The following is an 18,320-nucleotide window of genomic DNA, read 5'->3' as shown; positions in this document are numbered from 1 at the left end:
ACACCTCAGCTCCTAGTCTTTTGGCTGCTTCTTCAATGTATGACATGACACCCATCACTAAGTCTGCCTGGCTGGCAAAAATCCCGTGTCCACACACGGTATGAATGTTCATGTTCACGTGCACACACATACCACTATCAGTTTCCAAATAGAAATCCAAGAGAACATCAAATAGGACTCACAGGATTGCATTCTACATCCTTGGGGAGGGGTGGGGAAGAGGCAAGAAAACCCAGTACCACCGTTTCTCACCAGCAGGAATTCTGAGGCTCCTTCTTCCCACCAGGAGTCTGTACAGCGTTACAGAAGCCTGATGTTCTTCTGAGTGATTTGGGGAGAACCTCCGCAACACTTTGGCCACCAAAAACATCCTCAGGGACAAGAGGGAAATGAGCAAGGATAAGGCAAGTGCTAAATTCTAACCAGGGCCCCTATGTAAATATTCGCGCTACAACTGAGCAGAGTTTATTTAAATAAAGATCCAGAGCAATGGCAGATGGCAGACCGAAAGGGGTGGTTTTCAGGAGAAACAGGCCAAGTCTGTGAGAGGAAATAATCACAGTCGAGCAGAATTCCAGTGGGCCTTTGATACTCAACTGGCCTTCTTCTAGGAATTCGCCCCTTTCCAATGCTCCGGTGTTTCACTAGGCCGTCCTGGTTTGAAGCTGATTGAGTAAATCCAACACATCCACTGAATTGAAGGACAGGTGAAGGGCCAGGCCTGCTAACTTATTACAAAGGACAAGCTTAGGGTTGAATAATGAAACTCATCAACCACCAAAGGTAGAATTAAGTCCCAGGTACATACACATCATCAGATATTACCATGCTATTTCTAGTATGGATTACCACTGTCAAATCCCTGATGACTGCCTGAGACACCGAATGCTAGAATCAGATGGGGCTTAGAGAACAACTGACTCTCATTTTTAACCAAAGAAGAAGCTGAAGGGATCTGTTCAGATACACAGAACTACAATGAATTTACGGTCTTCTGCATGAAAATAGTAAGAAAGAGTGGTGTGTAGAATAAGTGTAGTTTGTCTTAAATGGGTGCATATTAAATGCGCATCTTCATAGATTATCTCTCGGAAAATACAAAGGAAAATGTTACTTCAAAGGGAAGGGATTTTAGACACTAAAGAACAAAAGTGAGAGGAAAATTTACTTTTTCCTGATATCCTTTGCTACTCATTAATAGGTTACACATCTGTCACTCCTACTAAAACAGTATAAGTTTCTTGATGGCAGGACCTATTGACCATATTATCGTTATCCTTGTAATCCATGGACAGGTATCTCACTGTGTCTGGTAAGTACTCAATAAGCCATTGTTGAGTACTTAGAACAGATGTTCTTTCTTCATCTAAAATAAATTTGACTATTACCGAGTATAAATCAATATTAATTTTGTGACTCTTTCCAAATGGTTTATAACAATTAATTGTTCTCATAAGGACATAAAATACCAGTTTTCTGTCTTCTCCCATCTATAGTATACTTGAAACAAATAGTTCCTAAATACTATTCTGATTTATGAAATGGAGAAAGTTTTATAAATCTTTTTGCTGACAGATATTTCTTCATTTTTTCCTCCCCGAAGGGGAAGAAATGATTAGTATATTTTTTAAAAAATTGTAATGCAATGAATTTAATGGTAAAGCTGCTTATTAACTATTTTCTTAGGTGCTTTTTATTAGTCAGTTCTATAGCCTGTTCACACTCTCAGCATTACACTTGAATAAGATGTTGCATTGTCAACGCACATTTTCTGAGAAGTGGAAAAGATCCAGGATTAAGTAAGGCAGAAACAAAGAAAACAAACTCTCAGGAGAATGGAAATTAAAATTCGTAGACACAAGTTTACTCAAAGTTTTCCAGAAGACATTTACATTAAACATTGTGAGAAATTTGCCACTTCTCCTCCAGCCCACCACCCCTCCTCCCCGTGTCTGTCTGTCTGTCTCTCCACAGCATTACCACAACACTCTACTTTGGTAAGCCCTTTAACAAGATGTGAGAACAAAGCTTTGTGTGTGGTTTTAGATCTGGGAGTAATTGAGCTGACCTCGGTGTGCACCACACTTGCCCTCTAGTGGGAATTCGTGAGAACTGCAGTTCCCTGGGCTGTTCCATCTTCAGCCCTGGGCGTCTCCAAACAGATGTCTTCTCAAGCTGTTTTTAATAAACAGATAAGCCCCACTTATATTTATTCTATTAATTACTAACTTTCAAAGGGTGCTGTTAAAAGGCTTAAAAACAGTTTATCCTTGTGAGTTGTTTAAACATCTTTCATTTATGCAACAAATTTGCTTTGAAAACTCCTTTATTTCATAATAGTACAAAGAGAAACTTCAGTGATCTCCAGGTCCAATTAACTGAATTCTAAACAAATGACTTCACAGTACATAATTAGAAGAAAGAAATGGTATCCTTGTGTGTATGTAATTATAACAGCAATTTTTGTTGTTGTTATTTAATGACATTCGGGGCTGTCACATGAAGTACCTTCTTTCCAATTCAGAAGATGTCTTTGGTTTTCATTGTCCTTGTTTGCTCTTTAACCTTTACACATGCTTATAACCCCACCAAGTTCAACCAAGGCCGAGATTTCTTCAAGCTTTTTGCTCTGCCTTCCTCGATGCACAGTTTTCACTCTATAGCCCTAGACATGTCCACTCCCCCTTTACAGCCTTTTTGGAAGCTGTGCCCATTACACCTACACCCAATAGGCCACAACTTTGTCACGTGGCCACATCTAATTGAAACATCTTCGGTCTAGGCTTGCTTCGCTCCAGCTTAGAGTCAGAGGTGCCAATACTGTGGAAGAAGGCTGAGGTCATGTTCAGAGACAGCTAGCAGGCTCCCCATAGCCTGTTTTTGTTTGGTCACTGAGTTGTGCGACTCTTTTGCAACCCCATGGACTGTAGCCCTCCAGGCTGCTCTGTCCATGGAATTTTCCAGGCAAGAAGACTGGAACGTGTTGTCATTCCCTTCTCCAGGGCATCTTCCCGGACCAGGGATCGAACCCATGTGTCCTGCATTGGGAGGCGGACTCAGGGAAGTCCCCGCGCATAGACTACAGTCTCACCAATTGCCTTCACTTGGTAGATCCTACTCTTCCCTGGGTTTTGTCTCTTTTCTATTGAAAGGTGACATTTCCCCTTTCATTTGTCTTCCACTCATGAGGCTCTGCTGATAAAGACTACATAGGCTTCCTTTTCTTTCTCAAGTAAGCTCTGGTCACCTGGCCGGCCGGTTTTCACCATCTGGGTGCGTGTCTTCCCCACAGGTGATGGCTGGGCCACATTCCCCTCTGCAGCTGCTGGGAGTCCTGCTCACCCTTTCCGTGGGCTCCGTCCGGCTCATCCATGCTGGTGCCTACTATGGAATCAAGCCGCTGCCACCTCAAATTCCCGCGCAGATCCCACCGCAAATTCCGCAATACCAGCCCCTGGGCCAGCAAGTACCTCACATGCCTTTGGGCAAAGATGGCCTGAACGTGGGCAAGGAGCTGCCCCACATGCAGTATGGCAAAGAGTATCCACACCTACCCCAATATAGGAAGGAAGTTCAGCCGGCACCGAGGATGGGCAAGGAAGCGGCGCCCAAGAAAGGCAAAGGTAACACGCTTCGGAACTGCTGTGAAATAGCAGCCTCCCCAAACCCCACGAATGAGGTGGGGGTGGCGAGAACTCAATTTTGGGTGTTTTTATTTCAGCCTGTATGTCTGACTTTCATTAAATGCCTACTGTGTTTTAAACACTATCCTTGAAAAAGTTCAACTCTTAAAGACAAAGTTACCATTTTATGTTGTGCTTTAATTCAACAGCATCAAATGGCACAAGATGGATTTAATAACAGATAGTTCATTCCCTGATTCATTATTTCTTTATTCAAACACACCGCAACTAATGAGCATCTCTTCCAGTGTCAGGCTCTCAGCTAAACACTGAGGGATAAAGCACTGAAAAAAATTATATATATGTATGATGTCAGTCTTCAGAACTAGGAGAGAAATGTGGTAAGAACCTGTGGTGTTAAAAAAGAAAATATGTAACTAGATGCCAGATAAATGTGCTCTTAAGACAGCTCAAAGGAAGCTGCTACACATGTCAATCAATAATCAACAGAAGGAGCCTGAAGAGCACAGACAGCGTCTAGGGATGATACCTGAAAATCTCTCCATTACTTTCTAGGCATATTCATTAGTTATTCAACACCTGCTAAATACCTATCACTGTGAGAGACATTCTCTTTTTCTTTTTTGGCCGCACCGCACAGCTTATGGGATCTTAGTCCCCCGACCAGGGATTGAACCCAGGGCCCTCGGCAGTGAAAGTGCTGAGTTTTAACCACTGGCCCCCAAGGGAATTCCCAAGAGACATTTTCTTAAACACTCAGGTGGTTTATAAGAAGCCTAGGAAACCTCACACTCACAGCAAAGGAACTGCACTCTGAGTAGCAATTCCCTTTGAGGAATGAACACCCTTCCCAATGGTCCCCGCAGAAAGGAGCTCTACTTGCGGGGAACTGGGGGGCTTGGAGCCAGTAGGCCTGGGTGCCCAGAGGCCAGAAAGGAGAGAAGCCTCGTCATTCAACCTCTCTGAAGCCACTTTTCTTCACTTGCAAAGTAGGATTATTGAGAGAGTTGATGACATAAGGTAAGTACTGAATAAATGCTAAAGGCGCCTAAGAACTCTGAGTTGCTACAGCTGGTCATTCGACAAAGCCTAACTAAGGACAGAGTGAACTCCAGGCGGGGCCGGCACTGGGGGCCCCTGAGGAATGTGACATGACCCGCCCAGGACGCTCCTCGATACAGGAGCTACCCAGCCCCTGCTTGGAAATGGCACACCTTCATCACACATAGCAAGGTCTATTAGCACCACAGAAGTGTTTCCTTCTTTCAGGAGCTATATTTTCTTCTCTTTGGGAGCTGCTATTCCACTTGGGGGATTACTCAGTCATTTGTTTTCCTTCCTTTCTCGAATGGCCGGCCTGGATTTTGAAACTTCCCGTACTTATGCAGATGGGTACCAGATTGCAACTGAGGAATTTAGAAAAACATATGAGTTCTGTGGTTCTATTTTGTTCCCTGCCAGTAGGTCAGTGAAAAATACAACAGCAGGATTAAGATGCAACTAATGGTTAAAAATAAGACTTTGGGGCCATGAATTTCCTTTCTTGATGTTATTCCTTACTCCCAGGAGCACGGGAGATCCAGAGTTTTGTTTCTCTGCAAGGCATAGCTTAGGTCAGTGTAACAGCATGTGCTTTGTATTCTGATAACAATTTGAGAAAGCATAATGCCTTTCACATCTATTATCCAAGCTTGCAGTGCAGGTGTATCACACTTGCCATACAGACAAGCAAGCAAAGATGCCGATGGCTTAAGTAACCCAGTCAAGATCTCATTTCAAGGCCAGAAAGCTTCTTGCTGCTGATCCCAGCTCGGTCCCTTATCTGTACTGCTTATCATCCTAACATACCTAATTCATTTCTCCCGTTTCGAAACCAAATTTGCAAGTGAGAAATAGCTTATTAAATTAAAGACATATCTGAGGCTTAGGAAATCCTATAGCATATTAAAGAAATTAAATAAATCAATTTGACTCCAGAACACAGATGTTTTAAGATGTCATTAAACCACATACAAAATAAAATGCTTCTATTCTTCCCTGTGTCCACATCATAATGACTATCATCCTACATCATACTATACTTCAGCACAAGAGAAAACATTATTTTACCATACATTATTACATTTAAAACTCAAGGACATAGAAAAATACAAGTAGGGATAAAAGAGAAAAAATTAAAATGGCCCCAACATTGTTTAAAGTACACACACACACATTTATGTACACATAGATACATTTATATGTATATCTAGAACACATGAGATAGAAATACACATAAATGTCAAGCAATTATCTCTGAGTAGTTGAGCTTACACACAACTTTGATTTTTCTTTATCTTTCTTTGAACTCTTTATAGTGAACACACCATAATATTTCCAAGTTTGTACTGGGAAAAATATTTCTTCCTCACTTGTTAGCTTTTTTACTTAACCTAACCTGATGCTGGGAGGGATTGGGGGCAGGAGGAGAAGGGGACGACAGAGGATGAGATGGCTGAATGGCATCACTGACTTGATGGACATGAGTTTGAGTGAACTCTGGGAGTTGGTGATTGACAGGGAGGCCTGGCGTGCTGCGATTCATGGGGTCACAAAGAGTCGGACACGACTGAGCAACTGAACTGAACTGAACTGAACACTGATAAAAGCAGCCGCAGATATCAGTTTTCAAAACAGTATCTCAAATGTGACAAAGAAACTAACAGCTTAACTGTCCATTAAATACAGGTCATACAGTCCTGGAATATGAACATATTACTCCTCATCTTTTCTCTTGATAATTAACGGGCCAAAGTGTTAGAACTAAATAATGATTGAAATGCAGTGAAGGATGACCAGTGTTAATCTCTCTCTCTCTCTCTCCCCGCTCTGTCCTTGTGCCCTCCTCTTTCTCTCTCCCTTCTCCCAGTAGAAATACCACTAGCCAGTCTGCGAGGGGAGCAAGGTCCCCGTGGAGAGCCTGGCCCAAGAGGACCACCTGGGCCCCCTGGTTTACCAGGTCAGGGGATACCTGGAGTCAAAGGAAAACCGGGGCCGCAGGGGTATCCAGGAATTGGAAAGCCAGGTATGCCCGGAATGCCAGGAAAGCCAGGAGCCATGGGAATGCCTGGGGCCAAAGGTGAGATCGGACCCAAAGGGGAGATCGGACCCATGGGGATCCCCGGACCGCAAGGGCCTCCAGGGCCTCACGGACTTCCTGGCATTGGGAAGCCAGGTGGGCCAGGGTTACCAGGGCAACCAGGTGCCAAAGGTGAGAGAGGACCCAAAGGACCACCAGGCCCCCCAGGCCTTCAGGGTCCTAAAGGAGAGAAGGGCTTCGGGATGCCGGGTCTGCCAGGCCTGAAGGGTCCTCCAGGGATGCACGGCCCTCCTGGCCCTGTAGGACTTCCAGGAGTAGGTAAACCAGGGGTGACAGGCTTCCCTGGGCCCCAGGGCCCCCTGGGAAAGCCAGGCCCTCCAGGCGAACCTGGGCCACAAGGCCCTATCGGGGTCCCAGGGGTTCAAGGACCTCCTGGGATACCTGGAATTGGCAAACCGGGCCAGGACGGGATCCCCGGACAGCCAGGATTTCCAGGTGGTAAAGGGGAGCAAGGCCTGCCAGGGCTGCCCGGACCCCCAGGCCTCCCAGGGGTCGGGAAACCAGGCTTCCCTGGACCCAAAGGTGACAGGGGTGTCGGGGGTCTTCCTGGGCCTCTGGGACCAAGGGGGGAGAAAGGCCCAGTAGGCGCTCCTGGATTGGGGGGTCCCCCAGGAGAGCCAGGCCTGCCTGGAATCCCAGGTCCTATGGGTCCTCCAGGTGCTATCGGTTTTCCTGGACCCAAAGGAGAAGGTGGGGTTGTGGGGCCACAGGGGCCCCCAGGACCAAAGGGTGAGCCAGGTCTTCAAGGCTTCCCAGGAAAGCCAGGTTTCCTGGGCGAAGTGGGGCCCCCTGGCATGAGGGGCTTGCCAGGTCCCATAGGGCCCAAGGGGGAGGCTGGGCTCAAAGGCTTGCCAGGGCTACCGGGCGCCCCAGGGCTGCTTGGACCAAAGGGAGAGCCAGGAATCCCAGGGGACCAGGGTTTGCAGGGCCCCCCAGGCATCCCAGGGATTGCAGGCCCGAGTGGCCCCATTGGACCACCTGGAATTCCCGGCCCCAAAGGAGAACCCGGTCTCCCAGGGCCCCCGGGGTTCCCTGGAGTAGGGAAGCCTGGAGTAGCAGGACTTCATGGCCCCCCGGGGAAGCCTGGTGCCCTGGGTCCCCAAGGCCAGCCTGGCCTTCCGGGACCCCCAGGCCCTCCGGGACCCCCAGGGCCCCCAGCTGTGATGCCCCCGACACCACCACCCCATGGAGAGTACCTGCCAGATATGGGGCTGGGCATCGACGGAGCGAAACCCCCGCACGCCTACGGGGCTAAGAAAGCCAAGAACGGAGGAGGGCCGGCCTACGAGATGCCCGCGTTCACCGCCGAGCTGACGGCGCCTTTCCCGCCCGTGGGGGCCCCGGTGAAGTTCGACAAACTGCTCTATAACGGCAGGCAGAACTACAACCCGCAGACGGGCATCTTCACCTGCGAGGTCCCCGGGGTCTACTACTTCGTATACCACGTTCACTGCAAGGGGGGCAACGTGTGGGTTGCTCTGTTCAAGAACAACGAGCCCGTGATGTACACCTACGACGAGTACAAGAAGGGCTTCCTGGACCAGGCGTCCGGCAGCGCGGTGCTCCTGCTCCGGCCGGGAGACCGCGTCTTCCTGCAGATGCCCTCTGAACAGGCCGCCGGGCTGTACGCGGGGCAGTACGTCCACTCCTCTTTTTCAGGATATTTATTGTATCCCATGTAAAAAAGAAAAAAGGAAAGAGAGAGATTTAATAGAAGAAAAGAAAATGATGCACCCCCAAAAGTCCAAATGAGAAACATAATTGCTTCGAAACATTTATATAGTTGGAAAGTTATATTTAAGTGAAAATTTGAACCGACATGTACAAATAAAAACTAAGATGCATGCTTAGTGCTCTGCACGGCAGCCTGTGATTGAAAATGATGGGATAGATTTTATGTATCAAGTACTGACACTCCTGTTGTACCCACTGGAATTGTATTAGCTGCTTATGTTATGTGCTTCCATGATAACCTGCTTAATTCAGATCGAAGTATTTCAGTATGAAAGAGCATCATAGGTAATGAAAGTCACTCACTCATATTGTTTACTTTAAAATATTTATAAATATGGCTTAAAGAAATGTCAGTGATAACAATTACATACCGTATTTACTTGCATAATTTCCTCTGTATTTGTGCAGATATTTTGCCCTGGGATGTGGGGGTGTCCTGCAGTGCTCTTCCCCAGTGAGACGGGGACGAAGAACCAGGGTAGGCTTTAGTCCACAGGATATTTCTCCCCTGTTGGAGGCTGTGTCTTTTACAAGAGCTCTACTCAGAACTGTATGTCTAGTGTCCCTGGAAGAACAACTGTAGTGTATTTACTCATGCCTTCTCTGTGCCGAGCACTGGATGACACATTTTTCTTTTTTTTTTTTTTTTGGATGACACATTTTTGCGGGGCTTAAGACAGTGAGTGCCCCACAAGAAGCTAACAAACCAGCTGGGAGACATGAGCGGAAAGTAACTCATTTGTTCCTCAAGGAACAAATGTATTTGCTTGTATTTTCCTTTCCTGTGATTTTTTTTCTTTCTTCTTGTCTCCATGTAATTGACACTATGAATCAACTAATATGAACACCTAGAAGTCATAAGAAAAAAAAAATAACCCTCTCCCCGCCGAACTTTCCAGTTTTGTGGAAAGTTCATTATCAATAGCAGTTCTTAACTGTGTTTACATGCGTATAATAATCCCCTTCCTCTGGCTACACACACACATAACTACAATGAGGTTTCATCCATGAACGGGATATCAGTACTTTTTAGTAGCTATTGAATGTCAATGAAATTTCCCCGTGTAGTATACATACAAATCCGTGTGTCACCTGAGGTTCCAGAGTGAATTCCCTAAATCTAAGCTATCCTTTACTTGGGGAAAGAAAGGGGAGTTTCAGGATTATATAGGAAAATAAATTTTTCTGAAAAAATAATTTCTGAAGTCTTAAATGAACAAATGGATGTTACTTCCTGCTATAAGTATCAAAAATGCAGGAAGCAACTTGTGAAAGAGCCATGTGGAATGTCGAAGGGCAATGATAGCACATGCTTTTTATGTCTCCCCACAAGGACAAGAATCAACACAATTTTAAAGAGAAAAATAAATATTTTTCCAGGTTTTCACTTAGTTACATACGAATTGCTTTGCACATTAAAATCTGCTCTCAAAACACAGACAGAGCATTTCAAGTTGGCTATGAGCACGCTGCTGACACTATAAGCCACTGGGGGGAGTAATGTGGGGCTGTGGTGGTGACGTCTTGTATCTCCTCCTCAAAATTAAGAGCGAGGAAACAAGGTGATAGGTACAGATGGGAAAATACACAAATAAATACGGTATAAACACACATGGAATTGTGTCTACGTGAAATCGGAATCACTTTAACCATCGAGAATGTTCTTCTCAGCCTAATATCTGTCTTTTCCCTCTTTTCCTTATGTGGTATAGAAGCACCATTTGTTCTCAGTTCGTTAGAATGAGAAATGCGTTCATTATCACGTGGTTTCTTACTCATGGCTAAACATGTGACAAACTTTTCCATCAGAAACATATCCCACTCAACCTTCATTTTCAAAGCAGACAGCACCCATGTGACCAAGCATCTTTGGGCTTGGTCGTGAGGGTGCTGCTTGCCGCTTGGGTCCACTTGGGTTCCATCTGCCGAAGAGCTGCATGGAAATGGCTCGGAAGCAAGTCAGCTCAGCTCGTTTATAAAACTGTATTTATCTGTACATGTATGGGCTTTTTATTTCCACAAAGAGAGGAAGTACCTCTTTAGTCAAAACCAAATTTCACTTTTCAAATACCTTCCAACTTATTTATTGGTTGTTACTCAATTGCGTCTGTGTGTGTGTGTGTGTGTGTGTGTGTGTTTGTGTATTATCAGGCATATGCTTCTAACTTTTAGATAGGAGAGGAGCAAAATCTATGCCAGATACTGTGTATTCTATTATACAATGGTGCTAATCTCAGAGCTAAATGAATTACTCCATTTAATTTAAAAAAGAGTTTTAAGTAATTATCTATGTATCCGTGTTTCCCTTCGGAGCGTTACACATCATGTTAACCCTCTGAGTGTACAAGCAGATGAAATAAGCGCATGTGCTAAAGTTTAGGGACAGTGCTACAATTCCTAGTAATTCAAAATTAACTAGAACTTTTCCATGTGAAATGGACCAAACTGACAACATTGTTATTTCAATACAGAGTTTGAATGCAGGGTAACATCCCACAGGGGAGAAGAATGTCTGCAGTGGGTGACTGTCCTCAAAATATTTTACAGGTAACCATGAATGGTGAACAGACTGGTAACTTTTCTTGAGTTTCCATGATAGATTTGAGACATGTCAATAACAAATCATTTTTGTATTTAAAATTTTGTACTGATTTGAAAAAAAGAGTCTTATTAAATACCTTTAAAAGTTTGTTTCTCCTCTTGTTCATATCACTCAGCTGACACTGTCTGAACTTCGTAACTGTTTATCCCCTAATGTGTTAATTAGCTGCTGAAACAGAGACCTACCATAATCCTAGCTTGAAAGTGAAAGTGTTAGTCGCTCAGTTGTGTCTGACTTTTTGTGACCCCATGGACGATAGCCTGCCAGGCTCCTCTGTCCATGGACTTCTCCAGGTAAGAATACTGGAGAGGGTTGCCATTCCCTCCTCCAGGGGATCTTTGCGACCCAGGAGTTGAACGGGTCTTCTGCATTGCAGGCAGATCATTTACTGTCTGAGTCACTAGGGAAGCCCCGATCCTGGTTTAATGGGGACAATTCTTTCTCTGTGACAGAGCAGCTGCAAGTGTAAGCAGGCTGGGGTGGCCGTGGTCGCCGCAGTCGGGGCCCCAGGCTCCTTCTGTCGCGTTGCTCTTCCACCCCGAGGGTGTGGGCCTTGTCTCCAGGGGCCAGGAGAGCAAGCTGCTACAGGCCTGCTCCAGTCCGAGGGAAGGAGGACAAGTCAGGAAGGGGAGAGCATGCTTCCTTCCTAAAGAACTCACCTGAAGGGCTGCTGAAATCACCCACCCACATCCCATGCTCTGAATTTAGTCACATTGCCACAACCAGCTGCAAGGGAGTGTGGGAAATGGAGTGTTTATTTAGGGCAACCAAATAAATCCAACTAAAAATCACAGGTTCTATTAATACAGAAGAAAGTATAACTGAGAGTGGGGGACAATTAGCTGCTGCATCTGTCACACCCATCCTAACAGAAAAAACTGCCACAAATTTCTTTTCTCCCCACCCCTCTCCCACACAAAACTAATCTGTAAGTACTAAATTCTGCTACAGTTTGCCACACCAGAGCCAAAAATTTTGAAGGGAGATAGTGGTGGGTGAAGCTTCAGATGGGAAGCAGATCTGTTTCAAGAATCTAAGGGTCTTAATAAGCATCACTGATAAGGAAAGAATTCTTTCGCGATGACTTATCAAGCTCCGAATGATCATAACTTATCACATAACTTATTATAAAGGGATCATTCAATAAGCAACTATGGAGCACCACTCTGTGGCTGGTTAACTTCCTTGTTTAAACCCTTCAACCTGAAAGCTCAAGACAATAGTTTCCATTCCCACGTGGCCCAGTCAGCTCTATCTCCTCCCATGGCTAAAGGCGCTTCCATGACACACATCAGTTATCTCTTATGCAAACAGTGCTGGTCACAAAAGGCAATGGAAGGACAGATACAGGAGACAGAGGCAGGAAGGGATAAATGGCTGGGATTCAGAATGCTGGACAAGCTGGGCAAATCCATTATTACTTACTATGTGTCTACTGTATCCCTTATGTTACAACACAGAGTAGCCCCTACTTTGCACCGGATATTACCAGGCAATGTGAGGGGTACATAAAGAACAGAAAACATGACCATTCGTTTAAAAAGTATCATCTGTTTAGAGGGTATCAGGGTTTGTTACACAAGTTGATTTCCAGGTGTTCTGCAAACACAGGTGGTATACAGCTGACCTAATGGATACGTGCCAGCGAAGTTCAGAAAAAGGCAGGCCATTTCACGCTGCTCTGTTCCTGGGAATGCTTCTCTGGCCTGTCTGCTTCTCTGATTTACCCCTGGTGAGGGGTAAATCCTCTTCAGCCCTCGGGACACACACAGGCATCACCTCTCCTTCCGACCTTGCCTATACCATCTTCTGTCGCTTCACTTTTCCTGCTTGGCCACTGAACTGTCCGTGTCCCCTACTGAGAGAGTGGACGCTTCTTGAGAGCAGGCACCTCATTGTTTCATCCACAGCTCATGACAGAGTGCTGGTCCAGCGCCAGCTTGGAGGAATAAAGAACCTCTCAGGGCTGCTGTGGGAGGTGGTGCTAAACTTGATGTGAGGTGTGACTGAATCCAGCTCCAAGACTATACAGAAGATTATATGTCCCAAGATTATTTAGAAGCCTAATGTGAGATGAAATCTAATCTCAGGTAGTTTTTTTTTTTTTTTTTTGAGAAGGTGACTTTTAAATAAATCATCTTTAATTTGATAGAATTTGGATAAATGGAGCATAGGGCATCCCAAGAAGAATAACCTCTCTTCCTCTAATAGAAGAGGAAGCTGGTATTGTGTGTGTGTGTGTGTGTGAGAGAGAGAGAGAGTCAGGAAGGGCAGGGGGGTGGGGGAAAGAGCAGAGATAAAGGAAATGGCCTAACTAGACCAGCAGAATTACTCAAAAAACTAATAAAGGAAATATTTAATAACCAAAGTAGAATCACAGGATGCAGGGCTTTACATATAGGGAAGATACATTTATATTTTATCTAATATTCAATAAGACATTGTAGGTCCTTAAGCAGAAAAAAATGGTATGAACATAAGCATTTTAGAAAAGCTACTTCGATAATTCTATGGAGAAGCTATGATACAGGTATCAAAACCACTGAATAGGTCAGAACAGCTTTAATCCAGGAATGGGATGATGGTTTGAGGTTGAGGGAGCCTAACCAAGTTTCAAAAGTGAGAGTAACTGTCAGGTCAGTGTCAGGGTGTAAGGACTGCATAACCATGGAGCTATCTCAAGGGCTAGGAAATGGAATGAAGAAGAACTGGAAACTGAAGAGGCAGTTGATAGACTGAACTGAACCTGAGGACAATCCCAGAAAGACCTTATGAGGGAGATGGAAGTTTGACTCCAAGATGGTTTCCTCTCACTGATACACTTGGAGATGGTTCCCCTGATAGAAACAGGCAGTCTTGCAGGGAAGCCTGCTCTAGGCAGGGAAAGAAGAGATGCTTGGTTTATACACAGACTTGTGGGATCTGTCTGTGCTCCAAACATGTATTTGCTGAGGAGATAAAGGGTGGAGTCATGAGCCTGGAGAGAGACCTAGTGGCCTGTGGTAATAAGAGGGAGAGAAAAGACTTACTCAAAGTCAGTGGCACCATTTGCAGACAAAAATGATAAAACTGCTTTAAAATCTCCCTTACTCATTGCAGGACTGTATTTGACAAATCCTTTCATCATAGATACAGCAAAGGGAAATGTCATCCCAACCCACATGGAATTACAATGAATTCCAAATACACAGGGCCAAGAAAGAGTGCAAATTAATCATGTTTTACTATATTTCAGAAAATTTTTTCTTTTTAATGGTCCTTGTGACTCTAAAATGTAAATATCTTACTCATTCCATATTACAAACAAGAAAAATATCTATGGAATAGCCTTACAGTTATCCTTCTTCTGGCAAAGAGTTACACGGGATTTCTGATGCTTTCATCTTCAAAACCAATACTTGTATCAGGATCAATTTTATTCTCAAGTAAGCTAATCTTTACGATGTCAAATACTTGTTAATGATTTTTATTATTAGAAAATTATTTTTCGCTAATTCCTAGAGATAAGTGCACTAGAATTTGAATTTTAAAAGTGGGGCATATTATCCCATTTTAACAAATTACTCAGAAGTTTCTCATTTATGTTACTGAAACACAGAACCATCTAATTGATTTTTCCTTCAAGCCATCCAGAACCTTTTCAGAGGTTTTTTCTTTTTGCTATCTTAATGCAAGTAAAAATGGACTATTAGATTCAAAGGCACTTCTAAATTAAATTTGATGATTCTCGCGGAGACCTCCAATTCACATGCTTCGTTAAAAACCACCAAGACCTACAAATTAATTCTATAACGAGCATGGCCCAGTCGGTGCTCATCTGACAAGTGAGTGGCTGGGAGCAACGTTACCATCTGCTCTTCATTCGTGGGTGACAGACACAAAGGGGAAGTTGATGGAATGCTTACGAGGCTCCAACTGCCTGCTGGTGAGAGCTGCCTTTCCTCACAAGGACAAAGCTCTCTTTGTCATTTGTTCTGCCAAAATCAGAGTCACCAACACAGAACGTGTTAGGAGAGGGTCCTGGGGCCAGGCTCAGAGAACCAAGCTCAGTTCCTCCACCGGCTGTGATATCTTGAAGGTCTCTAAACTTCAGCTTTTGCACTTATAAAACAGTAGGTGGTAACAGTAACTATCTTCGACACTTGGGAGGCTGGATGAAGCTGTGGCTGGTATTATGGTGCGTTACAGAGGGGTAACGACCGCCACTATTTACTGAGTGACAACCAGGGATCAGAATGCTTTAAGTGTCTATGTATTAACTTAGTTACTCCTTATAATGACTCTGTTATTAGCTCCATGTTACAGGGGAAGAAACCGAGGCAAGGTAACTTGTCCGAGATCTGATAAAAGGCAATGCCAAAACTTTAACCCATGCATTTGGCTCCAGAGTCCACGCTCTGAGCTGTTACACCATATTGCCTAAAGGCACGACAGAAAAGTTCTCAGCCACCTAAGAAGCAAACCCTGCCAGTGAGGGCTTAGAATATTAGCTTGCCCCCAGAGAGAGAGTGATGACCTCAGTTATTTCTTAGTTACTGTCCTTAGCAGAGACAACAGAGACAGCCAGCTACCCAAAGACTATCTATTGACAGGCGTCATGGTGACATCCTTCTCCCTTAAGAGATATGAGGGCAGCTGGCTTTAAAAACTAAAGGGACTATCTCACACCTATTAGGACGGCTACTAGGAAACAACACAAAACAATACCAAAAATAACAAGTGTTGGTGAGAATATGGAGAAACTGGAAGTCCTGTGCACTGCTTATGGGAAAGTAAAGTTGGGCAGCGGCTGTGGAAAACACTATGGAGGACCCTCGAAAAATGAAAACCAGAATTAGTGTGTGACCGAACATTTCCAGTTCTGAGTAGATACCCCAAAGATCTGAAAGCAGGGACACAAAGAGTTATTTGGCATGCTCCAATTCATAGCAACATTATTCACAATATCTAAAAGGTAAAAGCAACCTCAATGTTCTCTGAGGGGTCAGTGGACAAACAAAATGTGGTATATACATATAGTGGAATATTATTTAGACTTCACAAAAGAAGGAAATTCTGATACATGTTACCTCATGGATGATCCTGGGGGGCATTATGCTAACAGAAATGAGTGAATAACAAAAGGACAAAAACAGTATGATTCCACTCATGAGACACATAGAGAAGTCAAATCCAGAGACAGAGAGCAGAAGGGTGATTTTGTGCTGGGGGGAGAAAGGGATGAGGAATTATTGCTTAGTGGGTGTAGAGTTTGTTTTGCAAGATGAAAGGACTTCTGGACATGGATGGTGGTGATGGTTGCACTACGATGTGTATATATCAAATGCCACTGAACTGTACACTCAAAAGTAGTTAACATGGTAAATTTTATGTGATGTATATTTTACAATGGATCTAAAAATAATCTAAAAAAAAAAAAAAAAAAACCTAGAGGGAAAACATCTGTTAATATGACCTCCAGCAGCCTCCTTTACCAAAGTTCACCACAGTGTTCACCAAAAGGGTAGGAGTCTTGGCAGTAGTATAGTGGCGGTCCAGAAACCACAAGCAGAAGCCCCAGCCTCTGCCAGGGAAGTTCTGCAGATACCTACTGCATTTGCTCCACTTCAGTGGATGTGACCTTTAGGGAGCTTAAGACCAGCAGCCAGAGGCTGACAGTCCACTTTCACCCAATGACTCCAAAGGGCAAACTAGAATTGTTTCTTTTTCAAGCCTAAACATGCAGTCTCCATGGCAATTTTCTGGTTCCAAAGGTGAAGTTAAAGAGCCTGTGTTTCTTCTAAATGAGGGGATCTTTAGGGCTCATACATATTCAAGATACGCACTCTTTTTAACTGTAAGTTTTACTTTAGCCACTTGACTTCACCAGGCCCTGTGGGGAAAAAGATGGAAAATTCATTGCAACTCTAAGTAGGGTTCCCTGCAGGCCATAAGAGATTGGAAGCAAGCATGGGTTCTGCAACTTACAGGTTTCCCAAGGAACAAGGTCTCCCTCTTGTGGCCAGAGGAGAAACAACAGTTCCACAAGCAGGTTTTTTTCCTTACATGAGAAAAGTGGGTCTATAATTCACTTCTGAGGACAAGAGTAGGGATGGTTTGTTTCTGCTCCATGTCTGGGGCTACAGCTGGAGGGAAATCAACAACTGGGGCCTGTAATCATCTGAAAGCATCTTCATTTACAGGTCTACCTGGCGGTCCACAGGGATCTCAGCTGAGCAGTGGGCCACAATATTTACATATGTTTTCTTCATGTGGTTTCTCTGTGCGGCTTTCTCACTGTATTACACCTGGATTCCGAGCTCCTATTTTAAGGGAACCAGGTGGAAATGCATGGGATTTTTCAAGATTCAGCTTCAGAAGTCACAGAATAGCTTTCCTACCATATTCTATCAGTTGTTCCGCTGTTGTTTAGTCACTAAGTCATATCCAACCCTTTTGCGACCCCATGGACTGTATGTAGCCCACCAGGCTTCTCTGTCCATGAAATTCTCCAAGCAAGAATACTGCAGTGGGTTGCCATTCTCTTCTCCAGGGGATAGTCCCAGCCCAGGGATGGAACCCATGTACTGGGCATTGGCAGGTGGATTCTTTACCACTGACCCACCTGCGAAGCCCAAATGCTTGTCCAGATTCACAGAGAGGGAACTAAACCCCGCTACTCAATGGAAAGCGCATCAAGGTCACATTGTAAGAAGAGTATGTGGGATGGGAAGCACTGGTGGCCTTCTTCGTTAAATATAACCGGCAGTTTGTCTTCCTGGATATTTAGTGACTCATCCGCAGCGGATGCTCACCAGTGGACCCTGACGTGGGACGCAAAGATGCACACACTTCTGCCCACTACCCGGTTCCCTGCACATGTCTCTTCCCAGATCTCCTTGCTATTGAACTTCAAACATTGTATCTTCTAGGCCCCTGGCCCACTCAACCACACAATCCACTATTGCTCAGGGCTCAATTTATCCTGAGCTCATGCTCTCTCCCTCCCCATTCAAAGGAGATAACTAAATGTACACCTTGAGGTTCTGCCTACTGGAAGGATTCGCCTCACTACTATCCTTCAGGACCCCTCCCTCGTGGGGCTGCAGTGCAGGAGCAGTCCATTTTCAGCTCTAATAACATATCAGGTCTGAATCACTTGTGAATATTTCCACCATTATCAACAGCTGGTCACAGGGAACACCTCACGAAGCAATAGGCA

General features: G+C 44.5%; 1 protein-coding gene across 6 annotated transcripts in view; it reads left to right on the top strand.

Moving 5' to 3' along the window:
- Nucleotides 1-11,207, top strand: part of COL8A1 (collagen type VIII alpha 1 chain) — a 159,928-nt gene extending 148,721 nt beyond the window's left edge. For 2 of the 6 annotated variants that reach the window (XM_065913568.1, XM_065913570.1), the window contains 3 exons: nucleotides 256-404; nucleotides 3,293-3,623; nucleotides 6,553-11,207. In XM_065913568.1, coding sequence (XP_065769640.1) covers nucleotides 390-404; nucleotides 3,293-3,623; nucleotides 6,553-8,465 — 2,259 coding nt within the window. In that variant the 5' untranslated portion in view covers nucleotides 256-389 and the 3' untranslated portion in view covers nucleotides 8,466-11,207. The remainder of the gene's footprint in view (nucleotides 1-255; nucleotides 405-3,292; nucleotides 3,624-6,552) is intronic. The other 4 variants (XM_065913572.1, XM_065913573.1, XM_065913569.1 and 1 more) reach the window with 3 other exon arrangements.
- The last annotated feature ends 7,113 nt before the right edge of the window (nucleotides 11,208-18,320 follow it).

This window comes from Muntiacus reevesi, chromosome 21 (genome assembly GCF_963930625.1).
Source record: "Muntiacus reevesi chromosome 21, mMunRee1.1, whole genome shotgun sequence".
NCBI classification, from domain to species: Eukaryota; Metazoa; Chordata; class Mammalia; order Artiodactyla; family Cervidae; genus Muntiacus; species Muntiacus reevesi.
Note: the sequence above shows the minus strand (reverse complement) of the source record. Positions and strands in the feature narration are given on the sequence as shown.